Consider the following 13897-nt stretch of genomic DNA (forward strand, 5'->3'; position numbering starts at 1 on the left):
TGGCCATTCTAACCAAAGTAATTCTACAGATTCACCACAATCTCTATAGCAGTCCCAGCTGGCTTTCTTTGTCGAAATTGGCAAGCTGATTCTAAAATTCATATGGAATCACAAGGGGCTCCACATACCAAAAATAATCTTAGAATAGCAAAAGTTGGGTAACTTACACTTCCCAATTTTAAAACTTACTAAAAAAAACAGTAATCAAGACAGGGTACCAGTATAAGTATAAACATACATAGATAAAAAGAACACAATGAGCATCCAGAAATAAACCCATACATCTATTGTCAGTTTACTTAAACAGGGATGCCAAGACCATTCAGTGGGGAAAAAACAGTCTTTTCAGCAAATGGTGCTGGGACAACTAGACGTCCACATGCAAAGAATGAAGCTGGATCCCTACTCACGTCATATGTAAAAACGAACTCAGAATGGACCAAAGAACTAAATTTAAGAGACAAAGCTATAAAACTCTTAGAGGAAAATATTCATGACTTTGGATTTAGCAATGGATTCTTAGATATGACACCAAAAGCATGAAAACAAGAAAAAATTAATAAATCATATCTCATCAAAATTAAAAACATTTTTGCATCAAAGGGCATTTTCAAACAGGAAAAACTAACAGAATGGAAGAAAACTATTTGCATACCGTATCTAATCAGGGCCTACTACCCACAATATGCAGAATTCTTATAGCTCAGCAAGAGAAATTACATTAATTTAAAAGTGGGCAAAGGATCTGAGTAGACATTTCTCCAAAGATATACAAATGGGCAACAAGCACATGAAAACATGCTCTTATTCTGGGAAATGAAACTCACAACGAGGTACCACTTCATACCCACCAGGATGAAAAAACTTAAAAAGGACAAATAACAAGTGTTGAAATATGGACAGGTTGGGGAGGCTGGGTGGCTCAGTATTAAGAGGGAGTATAGGGGCGCTTGGGTGGCTCAGTTGGTTAAGCATCATCTGACGTCCACTCAGGTCACGATCCCCTCTGCCGTTCATCAGTTCCAGCCCCATGTCGAGATCTGTGCTGACAGCTGGGAGCCTGGAGCCTGCTTCAGATTCTGTTTCCCTCTCCCCCCAACNAGTCTGGCAGATCCCAATAAAATTAACATGACTATTTGACCCAGTGATTCCACTCCTAAGTATATAGCTGAGAAAAATCAAAACATGTCTGCACAACAATTTTTGCACAAATGTTTATAGCAACATTATTGATAATAGCCAAAAAGTGGAAACCGTTCAATGTCCACCAGTAATAAATGGATAAAACGGAATGTGCTTATAGAATGGAGTACTCTTCATCTATAAGCGGCAGGTGGTATTGATGGACGCTACAATGCCGATGAGCCTGGGAAACATGCCAAGTGAAGGAACCCAGTCATAATGGACCAAGGATTGAAGGACTCCGTGTAGATGTTGTTTCTGCGGTAGGCACATCCGCAGAGACGGAAAGTAGCTTGGTGGTTGCTTAAAGCTGGAGGGGTGGGGAGAGGAGAGAAGATTTCTTTCTGAGGTGATGAAAATGTTCTAAAATTGACTTGGGGATAGTTGCACATATAGTGGAAACCACAGAGTTACTTTAAACAGGTAAGCTGTATGACATGTAAGCTGTATCTCAGTAAACCCATTATAGGGGAAAAAAGGCAAAAGGAAAGATCTAAGATGCAAGAACACTAGGCAAAGATAGGGGTAAAGAGTACTGTAAACTGCAGTTTTAGAAAAGAGCAAGACAAAGAGATCACCAAACAGCTGCCTGAAAGGTGGGAGTGAGAAGTAGAGTGAGCCCAGTGCCCCGTGTCGTATGTGTGGGGGGCAGGGCGGGTGACAAAGTCAGTGACATTAGACTGTGCAAATCATCACCAGAAGGATAGGAACAGAATGTGCAACTTCCAAACCAACAGAGCGGAAAACGGACCATAAAAACTGACAAGCGAAAGTAAACAGAGGTCGGCGACCCGCAGGCCAGGGGCCAAATCCAGCTCCCCGCCTGTTCCGTAAATACGGTCTGCCCGGAACACAGCTGCACCTGTTGGGGCTGGTCCGGGGCTACCTCTGAACTCCACAGCGTGGTGAGCACACGGAGCAGAGGCCAGAGGCCGGCCACCACCTGAAGCGTCTGTCCGGCCCTTTGACCCAGCGCGCTGACCCCCGCTGTGGATTCGGCTGCGGTTTCCTGACCGTCCTCAGAGGCATGAGGCTCAGTGGGTCTTGAAGGGATTTTGTCTATAGATCAGAATGTTCTCAGCTTGCTCCACCGCTTCCCGTCACAACCATCCCCCTTCAGACTCCAACCTACCGGAACCCAATGCCCTAAAGCAAAAAGACGCAGATCCTTCCATCCCAAAACCAAGACCTCACGTCACGTTCTGTTAAATGCGTGCTGGCAACCAATGTGTGTAATGTGGGCAGCCCCCCAAACGGTGAGAGAGAGAAGTTCTGGAAAGACACTGCTAACCACGGATATCTACCGCCTGGGCAGGAGTACAGTCACATTTGTACAGTATACTCACTGCCTGCCTCTTTCTCATTAGATTGTTCTTAAGGTGACTCTAGGTTCACCTGCTCGTGTAAGAAATCGTGCAGAGACCTGAGTACCCTTCACTGAGCCTCCCCCAATGATGACATCTTGCAAAACTCACACAGGACGGCATCCAGCAAAGACAGGGACACTGATACACTCCACGATTTCATTCCAGTGTGTGCACGTACAGTGTGGTCACACGAGTTCATCCACCACCACAGTAAGATACACAGCAGACCTGTCACCACAAGGATGCCTTGATTTGACCTTTTATAGCCACAACCACCTTCCCTCCACCTCCTCCCCAAACCACGGCCGCCACTCCTCTTTGTCATTTCAGGAATGTCAGAGAGGGGCGTCCGGCTGGCTCAGTCAGTAGAGCCCACAACTCTTGATCTACAGGTTGTAAGCTCAAGTCCCATGTTGAGTACAGGGATTACTTAAAGCCTTTAAGAGGCACCTGGGTGACTCAGTCAGTTAAGCATCCAACTTCAGTTCAGGTCATGGTCTCATGACTCATGAGTTTGAGGCCCGCATCCGGCTCCATGCTGATAGCTTGGAGCCTGCTTCAGATTCTGTGCTTTCGTCTCTCTCTGCTTCTCCCCTGCTTGCACTCTCTGTCTCTGTCTCTCAAGAATCAGTAAACATTAAAAAAATTAAAAATAGTAATGATAAAATAAAACCTTTACAAAACAATGTCCTAGACACAATCCTAGTGTGTGACCTTCTGGGAATGGTTCTGTCACCCGCATGGCTCCCTAGAGATTTGGCCATGTCATGCGTTGCTCAGCATGTCACCTGCTGGTGGACACCTGGGTTGGGTCCAATGCTCAGGGCTTGTGAGCAGAAGCATTCCCTTCTCTGTGACACAGGCCCAGGAGAGACGCCAGGTGGCAGGATCCGTGCGAGTTTGGTTTGTGAGAAGCTGCCGTGTTTCCCCACGTGGCTTCCTGCCCACCCGGGCACAGCTGAGTGACCTGTCTCTCCACAGGGGCGCCCGGCACCGGCCCAGGGTGGCACTTGTTTCAGCCATCCTGGCAGCGGTGTAGTGACTGCCTGGGTCTCTCACCACAAAATTTCGTTTACATACGAGGTCAAAAACCGAGGGGCACCTGGGTGGCTCAGTCGGTTAAGCACCCAACTTCGGCTCAGGTCATGATCTCACAGTTCGTGGGTTCGAGCCCCGCTTCGGTCTCTGTGCTGACCGCTCAGAGCCTGGAGCCTGCTTCAGATTCTGTGTCTCCCTCGGTCTCTGCCCTTCCCCTCCTCACGCTGCTCCCCCGCTCTCAGAAATAAATAAAACATTAAAAAATTTTTTTAAACGAAATAGAAAAGTAATCCATATTTATTTGGTAACAATTTTGAAAAATATAGTAACGTGTAAAAAAAGAAGTCTTTCATACCGCTGCTTTTGGAAAGAGAAGCAGTACTGTTGTTTCTTCCTAAATCAACGCACCCAAGTTGCAGACGACACAGGGCAGACTGTCCCTTTACTCTGGTGCAGAGGCTCCATGTTTGGCTGTGTCCCCACCCCGAGCCCAGCTCTGCCCCGGGCGCCTCGGAGAGCTCCCTGCCACGGCCCTGCGCTCGGGAGGGGCCCGCCTCCATCATCTTCCTCAGCACGGTAAGCGCTGCAGGAGAGGGAACAGCCAGAGTCTCGTGGGGCCCCAAGCAGGTGAGCCCAGGGCTCCCGGGCAGCTGCCCGCATGCACTTGGAGAGGGTCATCTGCTCTGCGCTTCCCTTGTGTCCCTCACTCACAACCGCGTCAGCATTTAGCAAAACCCGTGACAGCGCAGTGAGGCCTATGGGTCCCTCTCATCCCTCTCAGAATATCGTTTAAAATAACGTAGGACGCAGTCCACCACAAAAGCTCAGGTACCGTGAGGTGTCAGCAGCAACTGTCGTGTGAAACAAGAAGGTGGGGTTTCTCTTGGTGGCAAAGTCAGGGGTCCTGCTGACCTGACAGTGGTTGTTGCCACATTCATAATGGAGGCGACACTGCATTTCAGTCAGAGGGCACTGAAAATAAACATGCTTTCTTCCATGCAAGTTCAGTGAGCCTCAGAGTCCCCCAGCAGGGCCAGGCCGCCTCCTACGGAGGTCCTCCCTGGCTGCCCTCGGCTGAGTTCTGGGGAGGGACACCTCCCACGCCCGGCCACAGGTGGGGGGGGAGGGGAGGGCTGGGTCCAGGCGGCCTGGAGCCAATGGGAGGAAGAGAAATCCTCCCTGAAAGCTAGGGTGTCAGGTCATCACCTTCCCCGGCAGGCCACCTGGGGGGAAACTCAGCCACTTTTCTTTAAATCCCAATTTTTCTGCTTTAACCACCAGGGAGGGATAGGTAATGGAAAACCACATGTCTTAGGAAAGCCTCCACCTAGTGTTAAGAACCTAAGGCGCGCACAGTGTTTCCAGAAGAGTCCGCCCACCTTCGTCAGTGCAAAGGCCACTGTCCCATCGTCCTCAGTGGAAAGATCAAGCAGCTTCTGGTAAAATGCTTCATCGTAAGGCCCGTCTATTTGCAATGTTTTTCTGAAGGAGAAGGCACAAAAAAAAAAAACAGGATGGCAAAGTTGCCTGGAAACGGTTTCTGGAACTGCTAACATTCAACAGTCACACATCTGCCTTTAAAGAACATCTAGAAGATCCACCTCTTCCTAACACTAAACGTTCTGAAGCATTAGTTTTAAACAGAACGTGCACGACGAGAACCAGGAAGCCGAGGTGGTCTCCTGCTGTGACAGATGACATCCTGTCAGAGACACTGGCGAGGGGGGCGGGGAGGTAGGGGGTCCAGATCAGGGGAACACCACCGTCCAGCCACAAGCCTGTGGCGTGGACCCAGGAGACCCCCGCGGAGGGAGGGCGGCCGGGCGGCAGGAGCGGCTGGCCAGCTGTGGAGCAGTACTGCCCCCTGCAGACTCTGCCGACTGAGGACAGGACGACGCGCCTGCCCTGCTCCCGTGACAGGAACCGGACCCCGGGCTGGGCGGCCGGTCCTCCCACCGGGCTGACCCCCGCCCCCCAAGCCCCATCTTCCCCTCAGGAACGCTCGGGGCCCACGCAGCCTCCTGGGCCTCACCTCTCCTCGGGGAACTCCTCCAGGTACCGCTCGACCCGCCGGTACAGAGGGTAGAGGCCTTCGATGTCCAGCAGGTCCAACATCTGCACCTGGAGGGTTTTGTACAGAAGACAGCCCTTCGGTAACCCCGAGCACTCCGGGGCGCTTTTTCCTACCAAGAACATCAGGAAAACAAGAGGTTTACCGTCAAGGATGGAACGCGGCCTGGGCACAGGCCACCCCCCTGCCTCACGGAGCTGCTGGGGCACGGGGCCAGGCCCCACGTCTCGTCCCTGCTGCTCCCTGTCCGGGGCGTCCAGCTCCGCGCCCCAGCCCAGGTCTCAGTGCAGAGATGGCCCTCGGGCTAGCCCGGCCAAGCACAGACCCTCGGGTGACCACACCCATGTCCCCAAATCTGCACAACCTTGTCCGCGAAGCCCAGAACCACAGCCCAGGCTGACGGGTGTGTGACCACACGGGACGGCGGTCAAAGCCACTACAGACCCCCACAGCAGGGACGGGCATCGTGGTCTGCGCGGGCACGAGGGCCATCCCGCGCGAGGCTGGCTTGGGTCCCTGCTGTGCAGCAGGCGCCAGGAGTCCTGAGAAGACGGGGTCCCGCCCCATCTCCCAGCCTTCCAGGCAGCAGCCGTGTCCCGTGAACAAACACCAGGGTGGGTCTGAGTCCTCGCGGGAGGAGCTAAAGCCGTGTGCGGTACTGACAACTCTGACCTCTGACCCCCCACGGCTGGCGGGACGCCCTCAGCCACAGGAGACGAGATCACACAGACCCAGCAGGGGGATCAGCTGAAATCACAGACTCTGCGAACACTGGATCGCCTGCCTCGTGGTCAATAAAAATTAAAAAATACAAAAACAAAAAAACATCTGCTGATACGCATTTGGAAATCAGGCAGAAACACCAGATTACGAAGTAGCATGTAGGACGCGACTGGTCTTAAGAGCATGCGTGCCGTGGGCATGCTCACGCCAGAGCTGGTCTGCGGAGATCTGGAAGAGAAGCCCCAGGGGCCTCAGCAGCCAGCATCCGTCTGTGTGTCCTTCCAGACGCTGCCTACTTAAAAGTCCAAGTGTGGGCATCGTTCTACCAAAGTTTTCCGAAATGATCAGGTATCGCTTTTTCAAGAAAAAAGCCGCAACATTCATTTCTGCTACCAGAAACCTGGCCCGAGGGGCAGACGGAGCACCACCTGTCAGGCCTGGGCGCTGCGGGCAGCACCTGAGGGCCGGGAACGGGCGGGGCCGCAGTCTCCCCGCGCCACACGCTGTCGCCGTCCTCGCGGGCCCACGAGAGCCAGCGGCGTGAGGGACCCGAGTCTTCCCCGTCACCTTCAAAGTCAGCTCCTGGCTGTGACGCCACACGGGACTGACGTGTCGCGAGCCCGCCAGCAGGCGGCGAAGGGACAAGTGAGGAGCCCGCGAACAGTCAGAGCAAAAACCCAAACCAGCCATGCGGCTGCCTCAAAGCCGAGACGCCCACTGAGCCACGGCTCAAAGGGCCTGGAGCTGCGGGACCCTGGCCCTCAGAGCCTCGGTTTTCCACCAGCCGCGGAAAACCTACTTCCAGGGTGGCCGCCACGAGACGGGAGAAAGTACACAAGGCCCTCGGCAAACCAGCGAGGACACGGAGGCACGGGAGGCGGTGTTTTTGAGGAAAACCTTACGGCCCAACCGTGTACTGCAATTTGTAAACCCAGATAAAAGGTGAGACAGGGAGGGGGCGCAGGCCTCCCTCCACCCGGGCTGGGGGGCAGCGAGGGCGGCTCTGGGGAGCCCTGGCGGGGCCCAGGCTGCTCCCACGAGAGCTCCGTGAGGTCAGGCAGGACCCGGGCAGGATGCACCGCACGCACCCCCGCCCCCGCGCCCGGCGCGGCCTACCTTGGCGGCGCAGGCTCCTGCCGAAAGGGCTGGCTTCACAGACGCGGGGACCCCGAGGCCCAGGCCCCAGCCTCAGGGTGCCGGCCCGGCCCTTGTCAGAGCCACTCAGGAGCACCCGTGTGATGACACGCACCAGCTCCCGGATCACAGCCCTTGTGCAGTGGGGCCCACCAGCCAGGCCGTTGGACGGGAAGAAGAATGGCTTCAGGTGGTGTGCAAGCTCGCTCCAGTCGGCCACAGGGCTGCGGGCATCTTTGCAGCCATAAATCAGCTCACCATTCTTCAGACGGGGAGAGAGACAGGGCAATGTCAACTCCACGGGCTGGCGGGGGGAAACGTCTCTGTCCCTGCCCAATGAGCAGGTAAAGGGACGTGACTTCCTACCTGTCTCCATCTGGGTTTCCCGAACCCACCCTCACGCACTGTGTCACTGATCAAGAGTCAAATCCCACTAAGAACGTGAAGAAGAAATTGTTCTCAAAAACTGAAAACAGGCCTGGCCCAAAACACAAAGCCTCAGGAGAACGCGCACCACACGGGGCCCCAGGCAACCTCAGCCTTAAGCCCAAACTCCCGAAGACCCGAGCCTGCTACTCAGGCAGCCATGTGATGCCCGTGCTCCTGGGGGACACACAGACTTCTCAGCCAGCATGGACGCCAGTCCACGTGTTCTCCGCCAGGGTGGGTGAGGCTGCCAGTGTCATTAGCGTGGAGAGTTTCATCTTCCAGGCCATCCTGCCTTTTAAAACCAAGTCTAGCAAAGAATCCCCCGCGGCACTGACACTCCCAGGACTGTGAGCAGGGACGCCCAGCAGGCTGACCCTGTGACCCGGGCGGCAGCCAGCCCAGGGGAGTGACCGACTCCTTGCCCCTGGCTCCCACATCTGAGAGACGGGGCGGTCAGCGGCCTCCACGTGGCCCCCCAGTGGCCCCTTAATACACGCCGCAGCCCCCTCCCCACCGCGAAGGCGGAGCAACCGCACAGCCCCCACAAGACTAAGGTACAAAAGATGCCATGGCTTCCCTCCTGTGCCTCCCCTCAAGCCACACGGCCACACTGAGCAGCCCCTGGAGCCTCTGTGGCCAGGAACCAAGGCACCGTCCTAGGAGCACAGTCTCAGGCCCTGGCCGAGCCGTCAGCGAGGACATAGCCTCCTGAGGGCCACGCTGTTGGAGAGGACATTGCCTTCAGAGGGCAGAGACAGATCCAGCTGTGCTGCTCAATTCCAGGCCCCCAAAACCGTGAGAGACGGTACGTGGCTATCGTGCCACGGAGAAGACCGAGGAGGGCAGTCACAGCTCCGTCCCCAGATGGCACAGGAGAATCAACTCAGGCTAGGAGGTGTGGACAGGTCATTCCCCTCATCAAGCTCGGGGGTTCAGTGGCGTACACAGTGCCCCCCTTGGGTGTCCTGTCACACGTGCCAGCTCACAGGTATGGGCTTCCGAGTAAGAGACACCCAGCTGCGGGCCCTGCTGGCCATGGGGCCAGGGGCGCCCTCATGAGACAACGGACCCTGGACACGGGCCCTGCTACAGGAAGAAGGCGAAGGGGAAGCAGGAGTCCTGGGGGTTGTGGACCAGAATGAGCACTAAGAAAACTGGGCACTGGGAGCTGCAGCCAAGAGGTGGGCCCAGGGCTCGGCCCACGGTCCAGGGCAGGAGCCGCCTCAGCCCCCGAGACGCTGCCCTTCTCCAGGCCGGTGAGCCGCTGAGTGACTGCTAGACAGTGGAAGGCCGCTTCTCCCCAATATACAAAAACAGCTGCTCAAGGACGTCACACGACCTTCCATGGAGCACCACTGTTCCGGGCTCCACGAAAAAGCTGCCTGCCCCCCACGTCTCACAAGTGTCCAGTGCAGGGGTGGACACAGCCACAGCTGTGGAGCTGGGCCAACGGGGAGGAGGCTCCCCCAGCAGGCAATGGTGGCACCGACCATGGCCCAGGCAACCACTCACACCTGAACTTGAGAACCAAAGCCTGACTCACAAGCAGTGAGAGCACCATCACTGCTTCATCGCTGCAGGTACTATCTTAAATTTTTTTTTTTTTAGTGTTTTATTTATTTCTAGGAGAGAGAGAGAGAGACAGCGTGAGCAGGGGAGGGTCAGAGAGAGAGGGAGACACAGACTCTGAAACAGGCTCCAGGCTCTGAGCTGGCAGTCAGCACAGAGCCCGACGCGGGGCTCGAACCCATGAACCGCGAGATCATGACCTAAGCGAAAGTCGGACGCTTAACCGACTAAGCCACCCAGGCGCCCCATGCAGGTACTATCTTAAAAAGCCATTCCAGGGGCGCCTGGGTGACTCAGTTAGTTAAGCGTCCAACTCTTGGTTTTGGCTCAGATCATGATCTCACAGTTCGTGGGATCGAGCCCCACATCGGGCTCTGTGCTGACAGCATGGAGCCTGCTTGTGATTCTGTCTCCCTCTCACTCTTTCTTCCTGCCCCTGCTTTTGCTTTCTCTCAAAAGAGGGAAACATTAAAAAAAAAAAAAAAAAAAAAAGACATTCAACATCCCTTCTCTTAATCTCACTCTTTTGAAACTATTGTCTCAACCTCTGCATTTTTTCCATTCTGATTTCAACAAAAGCAAGCAGATGCCCAAGGCTCTCAGAACGAGAGCCAGCACCACGGTAGGGGCCGAGCCACTCACTTCAGTGTGGGCCCAACGGGCAGGCCCAGTCAGAAGGCCCACTGGAAAAAATACCAGCCTCACCGAAGGTTCCAAGTCAGTCCACAGGTTTAAACATGAAATTCCTTCAGACTTTGCAAAAATTCAAAATAAGAACTGAGGGGGAGTTAAGACGGCAGAGAAGCAGAGGGACTCTGGGCTTTCCTCATCCCTGAAACACAACGGTATTAGGCCAGATCACTTGGAAAACCCAGGAAACCAGTCTGTAGAGTAGCAGAATGATCCCCACAGTTGGAGGGAAACAGCTTGGCAGGTGCACGGCCAGTCCCCTTCTTAGAGAACCTTCGGAAGACGGAATATTACCTCCCCAAAGACAGAAGTCCCCGCAGATGCCAGCCAAAGGCTTTGGATCAGCAGAGCGGAGATGCTGTACTCTGGAGGAGGGGAGCAGATCCACGTGGTGCCGAGTCCTTTAACACTTCAGGTTTTGAATCCCGGAAGCACACCAAAGAAGAAACACAGGAGAGCTGTGGGGCACAGCGGGCTGACTGCCTGCGCTGTTCTGTGAGGGCTGCCTGAACAGTGGCGTGTGTGAGATCCCCAGTCTGGGACAAGAGACTGGGATGGCGCCCTTTTCCCTTCAACAACACGAAGGGACTTCAGAGAGCAACACAGAGGCCCCCAGTGGAGGCGGGACCTGCTTACACCAGACCCTGTCCCCTGTCCCTGTCAACTGCTCAACTACTGGGGCAAGACTGAGCCAGCCCATGACAGTGGGCCTGTCCTCCAGAAGATCAGCACGGCCAGCACCCTGATGCACCGAGTGTACTGAAAATCGAGTGCTTTAAAACGACACCTTCAGTTATTCTTTTTTTTTCCTGCTGGATCAGGCTCATAGTTTCTGATTTTTTTTTTTTTTTTCATTTTCTTTTACCTTTTTTTTTTTAGATGAGGCTTTTTAAATTCTTCATTCTTTTTTTCCTTTTTCTTTTTTAATGTTTATTTATTTTTGAAAGAGAGAGAGAGAGAATGAACAAGAACACAAGCAGGGGAGGGCAAAGAGAGGGTGACACAGAATCTGAAACAGGCTCCAGGCTCTGAGCTATCAGCATAGAGCCTGACGCAGGGCTCGAACCCACAAATCGAGAGGATCATGACCTGAGCCAAAGTCAGATGCTTAACTGACTGAGCCGCCCAGGTGCCCCCTCCTTTCTTCTTCTTTGGAATCAGTTTTATAGTTTGAGTCTGGGTTATTTTGTTCCCTTTCCTTTTCTTTTTGGGGATCCGTGTTTAATTTTCCTCCCTTTATCCAAGCTTCAACAAACATATCAAAGCACACAGAGTTAAAGGTCTAAACGCTCCCCCACTGCAAGCCAGGAAGAGCTCTGCAGAGGACTGACCACTGGGAAAGAGGAGCCAAAGCACAAGAGCAGAGTGCACACAGCACACACCAGAAACACTTCCTGAAGTGCAAAGCCCTGGACACTGTATGGCCCCTTCTGAATACAGCAGTACTCTCAGGTGCAGGAAACATAACAAGCTTTTAAAACACGCAAAAACAGAAACTTAAGCCAAAATAAGGAGATGGAGGAATTCTCCCCAGGGGAAAGGTCAAGAAGAAATCACAGCCAGGGACCTGCTCAGCACAGATATAAGCAATATATCTGACCAAGAATTCAGAACAACAGTCATTAGACTACTAGCCGGGCTTGAAAAAAGCACAGAAGACACCAAAGAAACTCTTGCTGCAGAAATCAAAGGCCTAAGAACTAGTCAGGATGAAATAAATGCTGTAACTCAGATGCAAAGCAAACTAGACACAGTGACAGTGAGGACTGAAGAAGCAGAGGAGAAAACAGGTGAAATAGAAAATAAAATCATGGAAAATGATGGTGAAAAACAGAGGGAAAGGAAATTATTAGATCACAAGGGGAGAATTAAAGTATTAAGTGATTCTATGAAACAAAACAATATCCGTATCACAGGAATCCCAGAAGAAGAGCAAGAAAAAGGGGCAGAAGATTTATCTGAACAAATTATACCTGAAAACTTAACTTATCTGGGGAAGGAAACAGACACCCAAGTCCAAGAGGCACAAAGAACTCCCTTCAAAATCAACAAAAACGTTTCAACACCACAACATATCATAGTGACACTTACAAAATACAAAGATAAAGAATTCTGAAAGCTGCTAGGGACAAATGGGCCTTAACCTACGAGGGAAGACATGTAAGGGTAGTAGCTGACCTGGCCACTGACACTTGGCAGCCCAGAAGGGAGTGGAAGGAAATGTTCGATGTGCTGAATAGGAAAAATATGCTGCCAAGAACCCTTTATCCAGCAAGTCTGTCATTAGGAATAGAAGGAGAGATTAAAGCTTTCCCAGACAAACAAAAACTAAGGGAGTTCATGACCACGAAACCAGCCCCGTAAGGAATTTTAAGGAGGACTCTCAGTGGAGGGGGGGAAAAAAAAAAAAGACCAAAGCAACAAAGACTACAAAGGACCAGAGAATATCACCAGAAACACCAAATCTACAGATAACATAAGGGCACTAAAATCATATTATGGAGAGAGGCCAAATGTCCACCAACTGGTGAATGGATAAAGAAGATACAGTATATATGTGTATATACACTACAGTAGGTGTAATACACACACACACACACACACAGGAATACTATTCAGTGTTCAAAAACAGTGAAATCTTGCCATCTGCAATGACGCAGATGGAGCTAGAAAGTGTTATGCTAAGCAAAGTCAGTCAGGCAGAAAATGACAAATACATGATTTCACTCATGGAATTTAAGAAACACAGCAGATGAACAAAGAGGAAGGGAAGAAAAAATAAGATAAAAACAGAGGGAAACAAACCCTAAGAGACTCTTAAGGGGAGCCTGGGTGGCTCAGTCGGTTAAGCATCAGACTTCAGCTCAGGTCATGATCTCACGGTTCATGAATTCAAGCCCCACATCAGGCTCTCTGCTGTCAGCTCAGAGCCCGCTTTGGGTCTTCTGTCTCCCTCTGTCTCTCTCTTTCTCGGTATCTCTCTCTCTCTCTCAAAAACAAACAAACATTTCTTAAAAAAAAAAAAAAAAGGAGAGACTCTTAAATATAGAGAGCAGGGCTGCTGGAGGGGAGGTGGGAGGGGGATGGGCTAGATGGGTGACAGGCATTAAGGAGGGCAGTTGTTGGGATGAGGACTGGGTGTCCTATGTAAACGATGAATTACCGGGATCTACTGAAACCAATACTACACTGTATACTAGCTAACTCAAATTTAAATAAATACATTTTAAACAGAATAAAAAAGGGGCGCCTGGGTGGCTTAGTCGGTTAAGCGTCCGACTTTCGCTTAGGTCATGATCTCGCGGTTCGTGGGTTCGAGCCCCGCGTCGGGCTCTGTGCTGACTGCCAGCTCAGAGCCTGGAGCCTGTTTCAGAGTCTGTGACTCCCTCTCTCTCTCTGACCCTCCCCTGCTCACGCTGTCTCTCTCTCTCTCTCCTAGAAATAAATTAAAAAAATATATTAAAAAAAAATAAAAAATAAAAAAAAATAAACAGAATAAAAAAAAAAAGGATTGTGAGATATTTTCTCTTTTTCTGGATCTGGGAAGGTGGAAGCAAAAGGGGTAAATTCAGTTCGCTGTGACCACATTTCTGAGCCAGATGAGAGAAAGCACGTCAAACAGGCTCCCCGCCCACCCACACCCACTGAGGGGCAAGCAGTCAGCGCCATCCACGTGGAGCGGGACGCAGGGGGC

At 52.2% G+C, this 13897-nt stretch overlaps 1 protein-coding gene across 1 annotated transcript in view; it reads right to left on the bottom strand.

Annotated features, from left to right (window-relative positions):
- Nucleotides 1–13897, bottom strand: part of IPPK (inositol-pentakisphosphate 2-kinase) — a 48293-nt gene that overhangs the window by 13832 nt on the left and 20564 nt on the right. The window contains exons 9-11 of the mRNA XM_077773968.1: nt 7498–7777; nt 5620–5770; nt 4967–5069 (exon numbers count right to left, since the gene is read on the bottom strand). Coding sequence (XP_077630094.1) covers nt 4967–5069; nt 5620–5770; nt 7498–7777 — 534 coding nt within the window. The remainder of the gene's footprint in view (nt 1–4966; nt 5070–5619; nt 5771–7497; nt 7778–13897) is intronic.

The sequence above is a fragment of the Crocuta crocuta genome, unplaced genomic scaffold (genome assembly GCF_008692635.1).
Source record: "Crocuta crocuta isolate KB4526 unplaced genomic scaffold, BGI_CrCroc_1.0 scaffold866, whole genome shotgun sequence".
NCBI classification, from domain to species: domain Eukaryota; kingdom Metazoa; phylum Chordata; class Mammalia; order Carnivora; family Hyaenidae; genus Crocuta; species Crocuta crocuta.